The sequence below is a fragment of the Tamandua tetradactyla genome, chromosome 7 (genome assembly GCF_023851605.1).
Source record: "Tamandua tetradactyla isolate mTamTet1 chromosome 7, mTamTet1.pri, whole genome shotgun sequence".
Taxonomy (NCBI): Eukaryota; Metazoa; Chordata; class Mammalia; order Pilosa; family Myrmecophagidae; genus Tamandua; species Tamandua tetradactyla.
In genome coordinates, this window is record NC_135333.1 from 36,427,571 (window position 1) to 36,442,359 (window position 14,789).

Genomic DNA, 14,789 nt, shown 5'->3' on the forward strand with positions numbered 1-14,789 from the left:
TGCAAAAAAAAACACATACATACAGTGCTTGTCACGGAAATTTATATCTAGAATTAATTAAATTCACAACAGAATAGTGAAAATTCTACTAGTAGAAGAATGACTTTTTCCAGATTAAAATATATATATTATATATTACATATATATAAATATATATATATATATATTTTCGACACACTTTATAGGCAGATCCCACCTATGAGAAGTTTCCCCAAATTAATTATCTAGAAAAACCTGGCTTCTAGCTTTTTGAGGGTAATTCAAGAAAGAAAACACGAGTGGATTTTCCAAAGGCCCTCACCATGACAGGCTCACATTAAACAGGCAAGAATGGCAGGGGGTGGGTGCAAAGTGTGAAAAGTGCCAGCGGGTTCACTTCAATGTTTATCGATCACCTGCTGCATGTCAGGCAAGTGACAGGTGATGGAGTACAAAGTAGACAAAGCCGCTGATTCCATGGTCCCCTGCCCAGCTCTTCTTCCCTACCAGGCCATGTGCTATTCTTTGCCTCTGAAGAGCTCACTGTGCAGTGGGAGAAACAGACACAAAAACTAAAACACCCGTGGTAACAGCCCTTAGAGTGTGGAAACACAATGACCTGCCTGGGGGCACTGAGCCTCTGCAAGATGCCCTTCCTATTCTATGACTTACTCAGTTCACTGATAGCTTCCATGCATTTACCATTTATGGGAAGCATACCTGGCACTAAACCAAGCATTGGACAATGATGATTCAGAAAGAGTCTGCCCTCATGGAGTCCAGAGACTAGCAGACAAGACAATTAGTTATAAGGTGGTACCTTAGTAAACAAGAGCAGGATGCAAAAAGTTTTCTAGACAGGGTCAAGGAGTCATTCAGGATCTTCACAGTAACCCTACAAAAGAAGGTCCTATGACCATCCCGTGTCAGGGCCAGCTTCCTGGCTGCCATGCAACAGGCAGGGTCTGGCCCTCAGAAGGGCCCAGAATTGGTTTAATGCTCTGCTGTCTCATCTTGAAATTCTCAATAATTTTTCAATGAGGGTCTGGCATTTTCTTTTTGCACCGAGCCCCACAAATTATGCCCCAGTCTTGATCCCCATTTTAGAGAAAAGTAAGGAATTGTGAAGTTAAGTAACATGGCTAAGAAGTGACAGAGCTGGGACTGGATCCCAGGTAGTCTGCTTCCAGAGCCCACTTCATTAGCAGAAAACACACCACCACGCAGCCCTACACCCTTCATCGACTAGACTACAGGCAGGAGTCATGTCTTTTCATTTATCAATGTATCCTCAATGCTTTGCATAGTGCCCAGCATCCTGCAGTAGTTCATTGAATATGTGAACATAAGATACAAAGTGGTGAAATAACTGTCCAAGGATAACATAGCTAGAAAGTGGCAGAATCTGGGTAGCAATTTACAAGCAAACCCACAAATGTCCATTCAAAAGACACTGATTTTATATTTAAGAGTGCATATTCCCTTTGAGAAAAGAGAATACCTGTTGATTTGTCTCTGAGAGATAGGAAAAAACCCTATTTTTGAAAACAAATTTTCAAAAGGAAAATTTGAATATGTGTTGAAGGAATAACCAAGCAATCTATGTAAAATTAAGGAACAGGATAGCAACAAGAAAAGATTTCACAAACTAAGAAACTGACACTTAATACTTTTGATCCAGAGTGAATATTCACCATTCACGAAAGTAGGAAATTGGATACCATTGCCGAAAATTAAACCAAGTTGTTTTCCTTTAACTACCTTTCCGCCTCATATATCTTAGAGTTCTTTTTTACAATTTAAAAAATTTTATGGTTATCTGATTCTTCAATAAAATTAAAACTAGTTTTCATCTTTGTATAAACAATGGTTTCATACCAATTATCAAATAAAACATTTTAATCAAGAAATACATAGCATTATCACTGTGGAACATTACCAGAAAATATCTTTCCTCTGTGTTTTTATTAATCCTACTCCAGAACATAAGTTTTTTCATAGATCTTCTTCATAATAAAAAAATTAATAACAAAACATAGCTGGCATTTATTGAAGACTAGTACGTACAGGTACTGCTTCAAGAGCTTTTCTTGGAACTCCTCATTGACTCTTCACAATAACCCTTTGAGTTAGGTCCAGCTCATGCCACCATTTTCAATCAGGAACATAAGATACAAAGTGGTGAAATAACTGCCCAAGGATAACGTAGCTAGAAAGTGGCAGAATCTGGGTAGCAATTTACAAGCAAACCCACAAATGTCCATTCAAAAGACACTGATTTTATATTTAAGAGTGCATATTTCCTTTGAGAAAAGAGAATACCTGTTGATTTGTCTCTGAGAGATAGGAAAAAACCCTCAATTTCCACATTGCTAACTGCAGATTCTAATCTTGTGTAGTTATGAAGTAATCACTCTTTATAAATGGAGCAATCTAAATGTGAAAATCTAGAAAATACCAAGAAACAGCACTAGAGCCTTTCCCCTCCTGCCTTTCTACAACCAGCAGGCATCTCCCCCAATAAACTGTTTCCTTCCTCACTTCTTTTAAGCTGTAAAAATATGGTCTCACCTCCGAGATCACCAGGTCTTAAAACAAACAAAAGCAACTATATTTTGTAAAACTCACAAACTTTCTATGCCATCATTTCAAGGCTCATGACAAATGCTCACACAGCTTGTTAACAGCTGTTCCCTTTGGAGGTGAGCGTGGGGGCAAGGTAAAGGCCCTGTGACCTGTGGACACACAGAACTTTTGTCAGTGTGGGGTGGGGAGTGTCCAGCTGGCAGGGCAGCCCTTTGTACTCTCAGGGCCCCACTCAGACCTCTGACACTCAGCTGAGGGTATCGCCTGGGCTGATGCATCATCACAACGCCAACCAGTTGCCCACAGTGGTAAAAGTTATAGATGGGAGAGCCTCTGAAGAGGAAAAAAAGAAAATCTCAATTTCCAAAGAGATCTACACAGGAAAAAGGGAAAGGGTTCAAGTGGGCTTTCCTAGTAAAAGAAAGAAAAAGCTGGAAGCCACGGCAGAGACCAGTTAGAAGCTTTTTGAAACAGGGAAACTGAGGCTGCCACGTCAGGACGAGGGAACCCATCAGGATCCAACAAGGGGCCCCTGAGGAACGTAGGTGAGCTGGAGGGTGGGAGGGTGCAAGCCAAGCCTGCCAAGCATCCAGGTGCTACCAGCTGGGGTTTCTGATGTTGGGGGAGGATGACCGATATCCTTCCCAGTTGCATCACAGGGCCCTGGGGGGTATCTGGCCCCCTCCCGAGAGCCCCCATGCAGTCTCCCTTACCCTCTTTGGGTCCCCCGGGAATCTGACCCCTTTGCTAGGAGCCTCGTATGTGCTCCCCCGTCCTCTCACGAGCTCCCCCTTCCCTAAGCTCCCCAGTCGGCTGCCAGGAACCTACAGGAGTCTTCCTCCCGCCCCCGTGCCCGCCGCACCCCCACTGTGGAGTCCCTAGGTGTCCGCCCCCCCCCCCATCCGCTCTCCTTCCCGAGACTTAGCAGAGGCGCGCCGGCCGGACCCAGGCCAGGCCCAGGCCGCCGCGGCCACACAGTGCGACGTGTCACACGCCGGGCCGGCTCCTCCTCTCGCGGCCGCCGGCGCCCGCAGGGGCCGCCCGCGGGGTACCGCAGGGATACCCAGCAGGCCCAAACACGCCCGGCGGCCGTTACCTTGTTGGTGGGTACCGAGCGGAGGCGCTTGAAGATGGTCAGGATCTCCTGCTTGCTGGGGTCCCCCATCGTTACCACAGAACCGGGGTAAAGGCTGGTCCCGCAAACCGGGAAGGGTCAAGCAGTAGCAGTGGCCGCCTCGGGGAGACAGACGACGGCTGAGGGGGCGGGGCTACGCGTAACGAACAGCCCCGCCCCCGGAAGGCCCCGCCTCAGGCTCTGCCCACAACCCGGGCTCGCGCCGCTCTCCTTCCGCAGCCCTCGCCGAACCGTCCTCTGGCTCCGCCCCTCCCAACCCCGCCCCCGCCGCTGTCCGCGCGTGCGCGGAGCCTCTCTCGCCCTCTCCAGGCCTTCGCCTGCCAAATAAACGCTGGAGTGCTTTTAGTCTCTGGGGTTCCTGGAGGTACAGAGCCGGGGCGGTGATTGCGTCCACGCGCACAGCCTGAGGAGTCGCTCCCGGCCCCATTTCGGCTGCTGAGAGCCATTTCGGGAACGGCGGAGTGTTTCCGTGGCTAAGGTCTTCTAATATCCCTCCCAGGCGGGTGGCAGAGCCTGTCACCCTAAATGGCGGACGAGGAAACGGGGAAGGGGCGCCGTCACCTGACGCGGGACAGAGGGCTCGAGCCCAGACCCCCGAATTTTAGCTAGTCGGCCCCGGCATCCCCCACGCCCAGATAAGTCGGAGTCCAGGGTAGGACGCTTTCTAACTCCTGAATATTGGTTTCTTTAAGTGTGTCAGTTTAGGTGTAATGTCAGTGGAGAGGTAGCCATCCTCACTGAGGTAATAAGTACTCAGAACCGATGAATAGAGACAAAAAAAAAAAAGTCCCAGACTTTGAACCCCAACACCTCATTGCCTGCATCCTTCTCCTTAGCTAACATTTCTAGCTAGAACGGTTCAGTCCCAGGGAGAAGGTGCCTCTTTTACCATAGTGGGTGTGGAGCTTCCAGGAAAATGTTGCCTGAGGTTGGGTGTTGCAGTGGAAGGATGACCGGTTTTGGAGTCTAATGCAACAAGTTGGCTGCCATCCCAGTTCAGCCACCTCCCTGCCCTATGACCGTGGTCAAGGCACTTCATTTCTCTGAAGTTTGGTTTGCTCATCTGTACAGTGGGGTTGGAAATGAAAAATTAGTGCTGGGCAGCACAAAAGAGCACTGTCCCAGGGAAGTACAGAGAAAGCCTTTTGCAGTGAGTAGTTTTTCTACTTTTAGATGCTAGGAATGTTCACTCCACTTAAGATGTCTGATTAGGGACCCTCAGGGGAAGTTGGAAGTTTTCATGGAGATACTGGAGCCCTCACCCCACTGTTTGGAGAGAGCAGAGCTGCTTCAAAAGCCCTTGGAAAGGGTGGGGCTGCAGCTCTATCAAGCCCTGAGGACAAAATGTCATTCTGTAGATGAGTTTCAGGCCTGGAAATCTAATGAAATATGCCCTGCAGGTTTTCGGAACTTTTTGGGTCCAGTAACCCCTGTTTTCCTTCCAATTTCTCCCAGTGGAAATGGGAACGTTCACTTTATGACTATCTCTCCTTTGTATATTGGAAGCAGATAATTTGTTCTAGGTTTCAGAGGTCCACAGCCGGAGAGAAGTTCTGCTCCAGAACAGACCACGCCTGTAACTGATTTTGATGAGACTTTGTACTTAATACTTACTGAAATTATTTAATTAAGTCTTTGGATATTGTGATGGGATGAATGTACTTTGCATATGGAAAGAACATGTCTTTTGGGGGTCCAGAAGGTGGAGTGTGCTTATTTGAAGATGTTATGTATTCCAGAAAAGGCCATGTTCTTTTAATCCATTCTTGTGGGTGCAGACCTGTTGTAGATGGGAACTTTTGGTTAGGTTATTTCAATTGAGAGGGACCCACACTATTCAAGGTTCATTGGAGTCCTTTATGAGAGGATAAAAGGCAGAAAAAGCCAAGAGAACTTACAGAGAAAATCCCAGGAGAAGCTAAGACAGGGCTCACAGAGGCTCAGAGAGGAGGCCGCTGAAAGAAATGAAACCTGGGAGTCAAAGGACCAGCAGATGCCTGCCATGTGCCTTGCTAACTGAAAGAGGAACCCCAGATGCCAGCCGCCTGTCTTCAGAGAAGGTATCATCCTGTTGATGCCTTAATTGGGACATTTTCACGGGCTTAGAACTGCAAATTTCTAGGCTTATAAATCCCCATTGTAAAAGCCAACCCATTTGTTTTGGTTTGTTAAATGCTGCCAGAATTCAATATACCAGAAATGGGAAGGCTTTCAAAAAGGGAACTTATTAAATTACAAGTTTACAGTTCTAAGGTCATAGAAATGTCCAAACTAAGGCATTTAGGAAAAGATACCTTGACTCAAGAAAGGTCTATGGGTCCAAAACACCCCTGTCGTCTGGGACGGCACGTGGCTGATGTCTGCTGGTCCTTTGGTATCTGATTTCAAACAGCTTCTCCAGGAGTGTTTTCTTTCTGCATCTCCAAATGTCTCTGTCTGTGTCAGCTCTGAAGAAATGCCAAAATGTTTCTCCTCTCAAAGGACTCTAGTAAACTGATCAAGACCCACCTTGAATGGTGTAGTCACATCTCCATCTAATCAAAAGGCCACACCACAACTGGGTATGTCACATCCCTATGAAAACAATCTAACCAAAGTTTCTACCCTGAACAATAGGTCTGCCCCCACAAGTTTGTATTAGGAAAGAAAACATGGCTTTTCTGAGGTATGTAACAATTTTGAACCATCACACCATTTCTGGTATATTGCCTTCCAGCAGCTTTAGCAAACAGAAACATTCTACAAAACCCTTCCAAAAAATAGAATGAGGCCGGTATAACATTGATTCCACAACAGACAGAGCCATTAACCAAAAAGTGAAGTACAGCCAATACTCCTCATGAGCATAGATTCATAAAAAGTATTGTACAGTAGAGTCTAGCCCAGAAATGCAAGGTTAATTTTGCATTTGAAAATCAATGATTTTCACCATATCAACAAACAGCAAAAACAATATGATCATTTCAATAGATGTAAAAGAAGCATTTGTCAAAACTCAACGTCTATTCATTATTTTTTTAAAAAGAAAAGAAAACAAAAACCACCTAGTAAACTAGGATTAGAAGGGAACTTCCTCAACCTGTGCAAGAGCATCTGTGTAAAACCTACAGCTAATAACTCATACCTAATGGTGAAACACTGAGTGCTTTTCCCCAAGCAAGGATGTCTTATTTCATCATTCCTGCTCAACTGGTCCTAGCCGGTCCAAAAGGTAAGGACCAATAAATAAAAAGTATCCAGATTGAAAAGAAAGAAATGAAAGCATTTTTATACAAAGATGATGTGACGGTCTATTCAGAAAAGCTTAAGGATCTACTATAAAAAGCTACTAGAGCTGGGTGGGCCACAGTGGCAGCAGGCAGAGCTCTCACCTGCCATGCCAGAGAACTGGGTTCGATTCCCAGGGTCTGCCCATGCAAAAAAAAAAAAAAAAAAAAAAAAAGGTTACTAGAGCTAATCAAGTGAGCTTAGTGAGATGGTAAGATATAAAGTCAATATACAAAAATCAATGGTTTATCTATATATTGGCAATGAGAATGGGAAATTGTGATTTAAAAATTAGACTGTTGTTTACAGTAGCATCAAATAATAGAAAATACATAGGGATAAACCTAAGAAAATATGTACCAGATTTTTATGCTGGATATTACATAATATTGATGAAGGAAGACCCAAATAAAAAGGGAAGAATACCACATTCATAGATTTGGAAGACTCAATATTGTTAAAGATGTCAATTCTCCCAAAATTGATCTATAGATTCAACACAATCCTAATCAAATTCTCAGCATGTATTTTAGTAGAAATTGAGATGCTAATTCTAAGATTTATAATGGAAAATCAAGGGATCCAGAATAGGCAAAACAATTTTGAAAAAGAAGAACATGGTAGGAAGGTTGACACTATCTGGCTTCACAATATAAAAGAACTACAGTGTTGCTTCCACAGGACCAGAGCGCGAAGGATATTAAGCAATGAGGAGAAAGAAAGAGACAGACGGGATGGGGGTCTGAAGATCAGCCGTTAACAGACAACAGACAACTTAATTCTTAACCAGATCCTACCTATATACTGCAGGGTGACAAAAGGCATGCATGCATTTCCTGAGGAATCAGAGTGCTCATTTTTCAGTGCTCTCTTCCTTCATACTTAACATAACCATTTGGGGTAAACATTCTCTTCCTCCCAGACTGCTCTACATAACAATCTCCACAGTTTACTGCCATGGCCACCCTGATGCCAGCTGCTCCCCACAAATTCTCCGGGTCTTGTTTTAACCCTTGTTCCTACACTACGGTAATCAAAACTGTGTGGTGGTGTGAAAAGAAAGGCATAATAGACCAATGGAACACAATGGGGAGTCAAAAAATAGACCCATATATATATAGGGTCAGTTGATTTCTCATAAAGGAGTCAAGGTAATTAAATGGAGAAAGGATAGTATTTTTAACAATGATGCAGGAACAGATAAACATTCATATGTTCGAGTAAAATTAAAATAAACCTTAACTCATACTTCATGCCATATAAAAAATCAACTTGGAAGGATTATAGACCTGAGGTGTGAAACCTAATCCTATGGAACTTCTAGAAGAAAATACAGGGAAAAAAATCATTGTGAGCTTGGGTTAGTGAAATTTTTTAATGTAGGACATAAAACCACAAACCATAAAGTAAACATTTAAAAAAACTGAGTTTTATCAAAAAAATTTGCCCTCCAAAAGACATCAAGAAAATGAAAAGATAAGCCAGAGACTCTGAAAAAATATTTGCAAAACATGTATCTGATAAAGGACTTGTATCCAGAATATATAAAAAACTTTGAAGGTCAATAGTAAGAAAACAACTCCGTTTTTAAAAATGGACAAAAGATTTGAACAAGTCACTTCACCAGAGAAGATATACAGATACACGTGAAAAGATGCTCAACGTCATTGGTCATTGGGGAAATGTAAAAGCCGTAATAAGATACCACTAAACACTATTTTAGAATGACTAAAAATTTTTAAGGTGACAATACCAAGTGTTAATAAGGATGTGGAGCAATTAGAACTCTCATACATTGCCCCAAACTGGGGACAACTGAATGCCCATTAACAGGTGAATTAGGTTTATACAGTGGAAAACTACTCACCAATAATTAGGAACCTGAAACAGGCAATAACATGAATGAACTGCAAAAGGATTTTGCTATAGTGAAAGAAGCCAGTCACCAAAGTTTATAATACTGTCTCATTCTACTTATATGACATCCTGGAAAAGACAAAACTATAGGGGTGGAAATCAGATTACTGGCTGCCGGGGCCTGGAGATCAATGGAGGAAATTGACTACAAAGAGACATGAGGGAACTCTTTGGGGTGATGGAAGTACATATCTCAATTGTGATGGTGGTTAAATGGCTATATATGTTTTGTCAAACATAAGTACCAGGCCACGGTAGCTTAGCAGATAGAATTTTCGCCTGCCATGCAGGAGACCCGGGTTTGATTCCCAGTGCCTGCCCATGCAAAAAAAAAAAGACGGTGTTATTATGGATTAAAATAACTAAATGCTAGGGGGAACAAATGTTAAAATAAATTTAGTAGATTGAAATGCTAGTAATGAAAGAGAGGGGTAAGGGGTATGGTATGTATGAATTTTTTTTGTTTTCATTTCTTTTTCTGAATTGATGCAAATGTTCTAAGAAATGATCATGATGATGAATATACAATTATGTGATGATATTGTGAATTATTGATTATATATGTAGAATGCAATGATCATATGGTAAAAGGGGGAAGAGTGAAATGAGACTAAGAATCAATGGCTGAGAAATTCCAAACAGAGTCAAGAGGTTATCCTGAAGGTTATTCTTACGCATTAAGTAGATATCACCTTATTGTTCAAGATGTCGTGGAGAGACTGGAGGGAACTGCCTGAAAATGTAGAGTTGTGTTCCAGTAGCCATGTTTCTTGATGATGATTGAAGAACGATACAGCTGTCACAATGTGACTCTGTGATTGTGAAAACCTTGTGTCTGATGCTTTTTTGTTTGTTTGTTTCTGATGCTCCTTTTATTTACCGTATCAACAGACGAGTAGAACATATGGAATGAAAATAAATAATAGGGGGAACAAATGTTAAAATAAAATTTAGTTTGAAATGCTAGTGATAAATGAAAGTGAGGGGTAAGGGGTATGGTATGTATAATCTTTTTTTCTGTTATCGTTTTATTTCTTTTTCTGTTGTCTTTTTATTTCTTTTTCTAAATCGATGCAAATGTTCTAAGAAATGATGAATATGCAACTATGTGATATTAAGAATTACTGATTAGAGGACTTCCTGGAAGATGGCGGCTTAGTAAGACGCGCGGACCTTAGTTTCTTCTCCAGGACACCTACTAGGGGAGTAGAAACGATACAGAAAGCGCCCAAAGCCACAACAGAGATAAAAAAGACAGCGTACCCCATCCTGGAACGGCTGGCTGGCTGAGAGAAGCAGCTCGGGTGAGATCGCCGAGGCGCGCGGGCCTTACCGGGCGGGGTGGCAAGCGGCCGGAGTTACTCCCTTCCCCCTTCCCGGGCCGGCTGGGAGAATTGGAGAGGTGGTCCCCTGAAACCAAGGCGACTGACGCCCACACCACGCGCAGCCCCCGGATCAAATGAGAGAATTGGATCGGAAACCCCCAGGCCGCGGAGAACGGTGACCCCGTGACTCCCGGGGAACGTGCACTCTCTCGGGCGGGCTGCTGCCGCTGGCGCCCTCCCGCCACGCTTGTTGCCCAGGGCCGACTAGGAAATTCGGACGGGCTCTTTCCCTGGCTGCGGCGACCAGCAACCCTCCCTGCGTTCGGACCCCGGGCCGGCTCAAGCCGCTTCGGCTAGCGAACCCCCAGGACGGCGAGAGTTTTCCAAAGTTTAAGGTCCCACAGCACCTTTTACTGGTGGGACCCACAGACAAACGTGTGCCACGAGCGCCACCTACTGGGCAGGATAAGAAAAACAGAACCCAGAGATTTCACAGAAAAATATTACAACCTTACTGGGTCCAACACCAAGAGAAATCTGAATAAATGCCCAGACGCCAGCAGCAGAAGATAACTGTCCACGCTCAAAAGATTGAGAATATGGCTCAGTCAAAGGAACAAACCAATAGCTCAAATGAGACACAAGAGCTGAGACAACTAATGCTGGATATACGAACAGAAATGGAAAACCTCTTCAAAAATGAAATCGATAAATTGAGGGAGGACATGAAGAGGACATGGGCTGAACATAAAGAAGAAATAGAAAAACTGAAAAAACAAATCGCAGAACTTATGGAAGTGAAGGATAAAGTAGCAAACATAGAAAAAATAATGGATAGCTACAATGATAGATTTAAAGAGACAGAAGATAGAATTAGTGATTTGGAGGATGGAACATCTGAATTCCAAAAAGAAACAGAAACTATAGGGAAAAGAATGGAAAAATTTGAACAGGGTATCAGGGAACTCAAGGACAATATGAATCGCACAAATATACGTGTTGTGGGTGTCCCAGAAGGAGAAGAGAAGGGAAAAGGAGGAGAAAAACTAATGGAAGAAATTATCACTGAAAATTTCCCAACTCTTATGAAAGACCTAAAATTACAGATCCAAGAAGTGCAGCGCACCCCAAAGAGATTAGACCCAAATAGGCATTCTCCAAGACACTTACTAGTTAGAATGTCAGAGGTCAAAGAGAAAGAGAAGATCTTGAAAGCAGCAAGAGAAAAACAATCCATTACATACAAGGGAAACCCAATAAGACTTTGTGTAGATTTCTCAGCAGAAACCATGGAAGCTAGAAGACAGTGGGATGATATATTTAAAATACTAAAAGAGAAAAACTGCCAACCAAGACTTCTATATCCAGCAAAATTGTCCTTCAAAAATGAGGGAGAAATTAAAACATTCTCAGACAAAAAGTCACTGAAAGAATTTGTGACCAAGAGACCAGCTCTGCAAGAAATACTAAAGGGAGCACTAGAGTCAGATACAAAAAGACAGAAGAGAGAGATATGGAAAAGAGTGTAGAAAGAAGGAAAATCAGATATGATATATATAATACAAAAGGCAAAATGTTAGAGGAAAATATTATCCAAACAGTAATAACACTAAATGTCAATGGACTGAATTCCCCAATCAAAAGACATAGATTGGCAGAATGGATTAAAAAACAGGATCCTTCTATATGCTGTCTACAGGAAACACATCTTAGACCCAAAGATAAACATAGGTTGAAAGTGAAAGGTTGGGAAAAGATATTTCATGCAAATAACAACCAGAAAAGAGCAGGAGTGGCTATACTAATATCCAACAAATTAGACTTCAAATGTAAAACAGTTAAAAGAGACAAAGAAGGACACTATATACTAATAAAAGGAACAATTAAACAAGAAGACATAACAATCATAAATATTTACGCACCGAATCAGAATGCCCCAAAATACGTGAGGAATATACTGCAAACACTGAAAAGGGAAATAGACTCATATACCATAATAGTTGGAGACTTCAACTCACCACTCTCATCAAGGGACAGAACATCTAGACAGAGGATCAACAAAGAAATAGAGAATCTGAATATTACTATAAATGAACTAGACTTAATAGACATTTATAGGACATTACATCCCACAACAGCAGGATACACCTTTTTCTCAAGTGCTCATGGATCATTCTCAAAGATAGACCATATGCTGGGTCACAAAGCAAGTCTTAACAAATTTAAAAAGATTGAAATCTTACACAACACTTTCTCGGACCATAAAGGAATGATGTTGGAAATCAATAATAGGCAGAGTGCCAGAAAATTCACAAATACGTGGAGGCTCAACAACACACTCCTAAACAATGACTGGGTCAAAGAAGAAATTGCTAGAGAAATTAGCAAATACCTCGAGGCGAATGAAAATGAAAACACAACATATCAAAACTTATGGGACGCAGCAAAGGCAGTGCTAAGAGGGAAATTTATTGCTCTAAATGCCTATATGAGAAAAGAAGAAAAGGCAAAAATTCAGGAATTAACTATCCATTTGGAAGAACTGGAGAAAGAACAGCAAGCTAACCCCAAAGCAAGCAAAAGAAAAGAAATAACAAAGATTAGAGCACAAATAAATGAAATTGAAAACATGAAAACAACAGAGAAAATCAATAAGGCCAGAAGTTGGTTCTATGAGAAAATCAATAAGATTGATGGGCCCTTAGCAAGATTGACAAAAAGAAGAAGAGAGAGGATGCAAATAAATAAGATCAGAAATGGAAGAGGAGACATAACTACTGACCTCACAGAAATAAAGGAGGTAATAACAGGATACTATGAACAACTTTACGCTAATAAATACAACAATTTAGAGGAAATGGACGGGTTCCTGGAAAGACATGAACAACCAACTTTGACTCAAGAAGACATAGATGACCTCAACAAACCAATCACAAGTAAAGAAATTGAATTAGTCATTCAAAAGCTTCCTAAAAAGAAAAGTCCAGGACCAGATGGCTTCACATGTGAATTCTACCAAACGTTCCAGAAAGAATTAGTACCAATTCTCTTCAAACTCTTCAAAAAAATCGAAGTGGAGGGAAAACTACCTAATTCATTCTATGAAGCCAACATCACCCTCATACCAAAACCAGGCAAAGATATTACAAAAAAAGAAAACTACAGACCAATCTCTCTAATGAATACAGATGCAAAAATCCTCAATAAAATTCTAGCAAATCGTATCCAACAACACATTAAAAGAATTATACATCATGACCAAGTAGGATTCATCCCAGGTATGCAAGGATGGTTCAACATAAGAAAATCAATTAATGTAATACACCATATCAACAAATCAAAGCAGAAAAATCACATGATCATCTCAATTGATGCAGAGAAGGCATTCGACAAGATTCAACATCCTTTCCTGTTGAAAACACTTCAAAAGATAGGAATACAAGGGAACTTCCTTAAAATGATAGAGGGAATATATGAAAAACCCACAGCTAATATCATCCTCAATGGGGAAAAATTGAAAACTTTCCCCCTAAGATCAGGAACAAGACAAGGATGTCCACTATCACCACTATTATTCAACATTGTGTTGGAGGTTCTAGCCAGAGCAATTAGACAAGAAAAAGAAATACAAGGCATCAAAATTGGAAAGGAAGAAGTAAAACTATCACTGTTTGCAGACGATATGATACTATATGTCAAAAACCCGGAAAAATCCACAACAAAACTACTAGAGCTAATAAATGAGTACAGCAAAGTAGCAGGTTACAAGATCAACATTCAAAAATCTGTAGCATTTCTATACACTAGTAATGAACAAGCTGAGGGGGAAATCAAGAAACGAATCCCATTTACAATTGTAACTAAAAGAATAAAATACCTAGGAATAAATTTAACTAAAGAGACAAAAAACCTATATAAAGAAAACTACAAAAAACTGCTAAAAGAAATCACAGAAGACCTAAATAGATGGAAGGGCATACCGTGTTCATGGATTGGAAGACTAAATATAGTTAAGATGTCAATCCTACCTAAATTGATTTACAGATTCAATGCAATACCAATCAAAATCCCAACAATTTATTTTTCAGAAATAGAAAAACCAATAAGCAAATTTATCTGGAAGGGCAGGGTGCCCCGAATTGCTAAAAACATCTTGAGGAAAAAAAACGAAGCTGGAGGTCTCACGCTGCCTGACTTTAAGGCATATTATGAAGCCACAGTGGTCAAAACAGCATGGTATTGGCATAAAGATAGATATATCGACCAATGGAATCGAATAGAGTGCTCAGATATAGACCCTCTCATCTATGGACATTTGATCTTTGATAAGGCAGTCAAGCCAACTCACCTGGGACAGAGCAGTCTCTTCAATAAATGGTGCCTAGAGAACTGGATATCCATATGCAAAAGAATGAAAGAAGACCCATCTCTCACACCCTATACAAAAGTTAACTCAAAATGGATCAAAGATCTAAACATTAGGTCTAAGACCATAAAACAGTTAGAGGAAAATGTAGGGAGATATCTTATGAATCTTACAACTGGAGGCGGTTTTATGGACCTTAAACCTAAAGCAAGAG

At 41.5% G+C, this 14,789-nt stretch overlaps 1 protein-coding gene across 2 annotated transcripts in view; it reads right to left on the reverse strand.

Annotated features, from left to right (window-relative positions):
* Positions 1 to 3,886, reverse strand: part of ARFGAP3 (ARF GTPase activating protein 3) — a 96,080-nt gene extending 92,194 nt beyond the window's left edge. Inside the window, exon 1 of one of the 2 annotated variants that reach the window (XM_077169077.1) lies at positions 3,662 to 3,886. In XM_077169077.1, coding sequence (XP_077025192.1) covers positions 3,662 to 3,730 — 69 coding nt within the window. In that variant the 5' untranslated portion in view covers positions 3,731 to 3,886. The remainder of the gene's footprint in view (positions 1 to 3,661) is intronic. The other variant, XM_077169076.1, reaches the window with a different exon arrangement.
* Between the last annotated feature and the right edge of the window lie 10,903 nt (positions 3,887 to 14,789).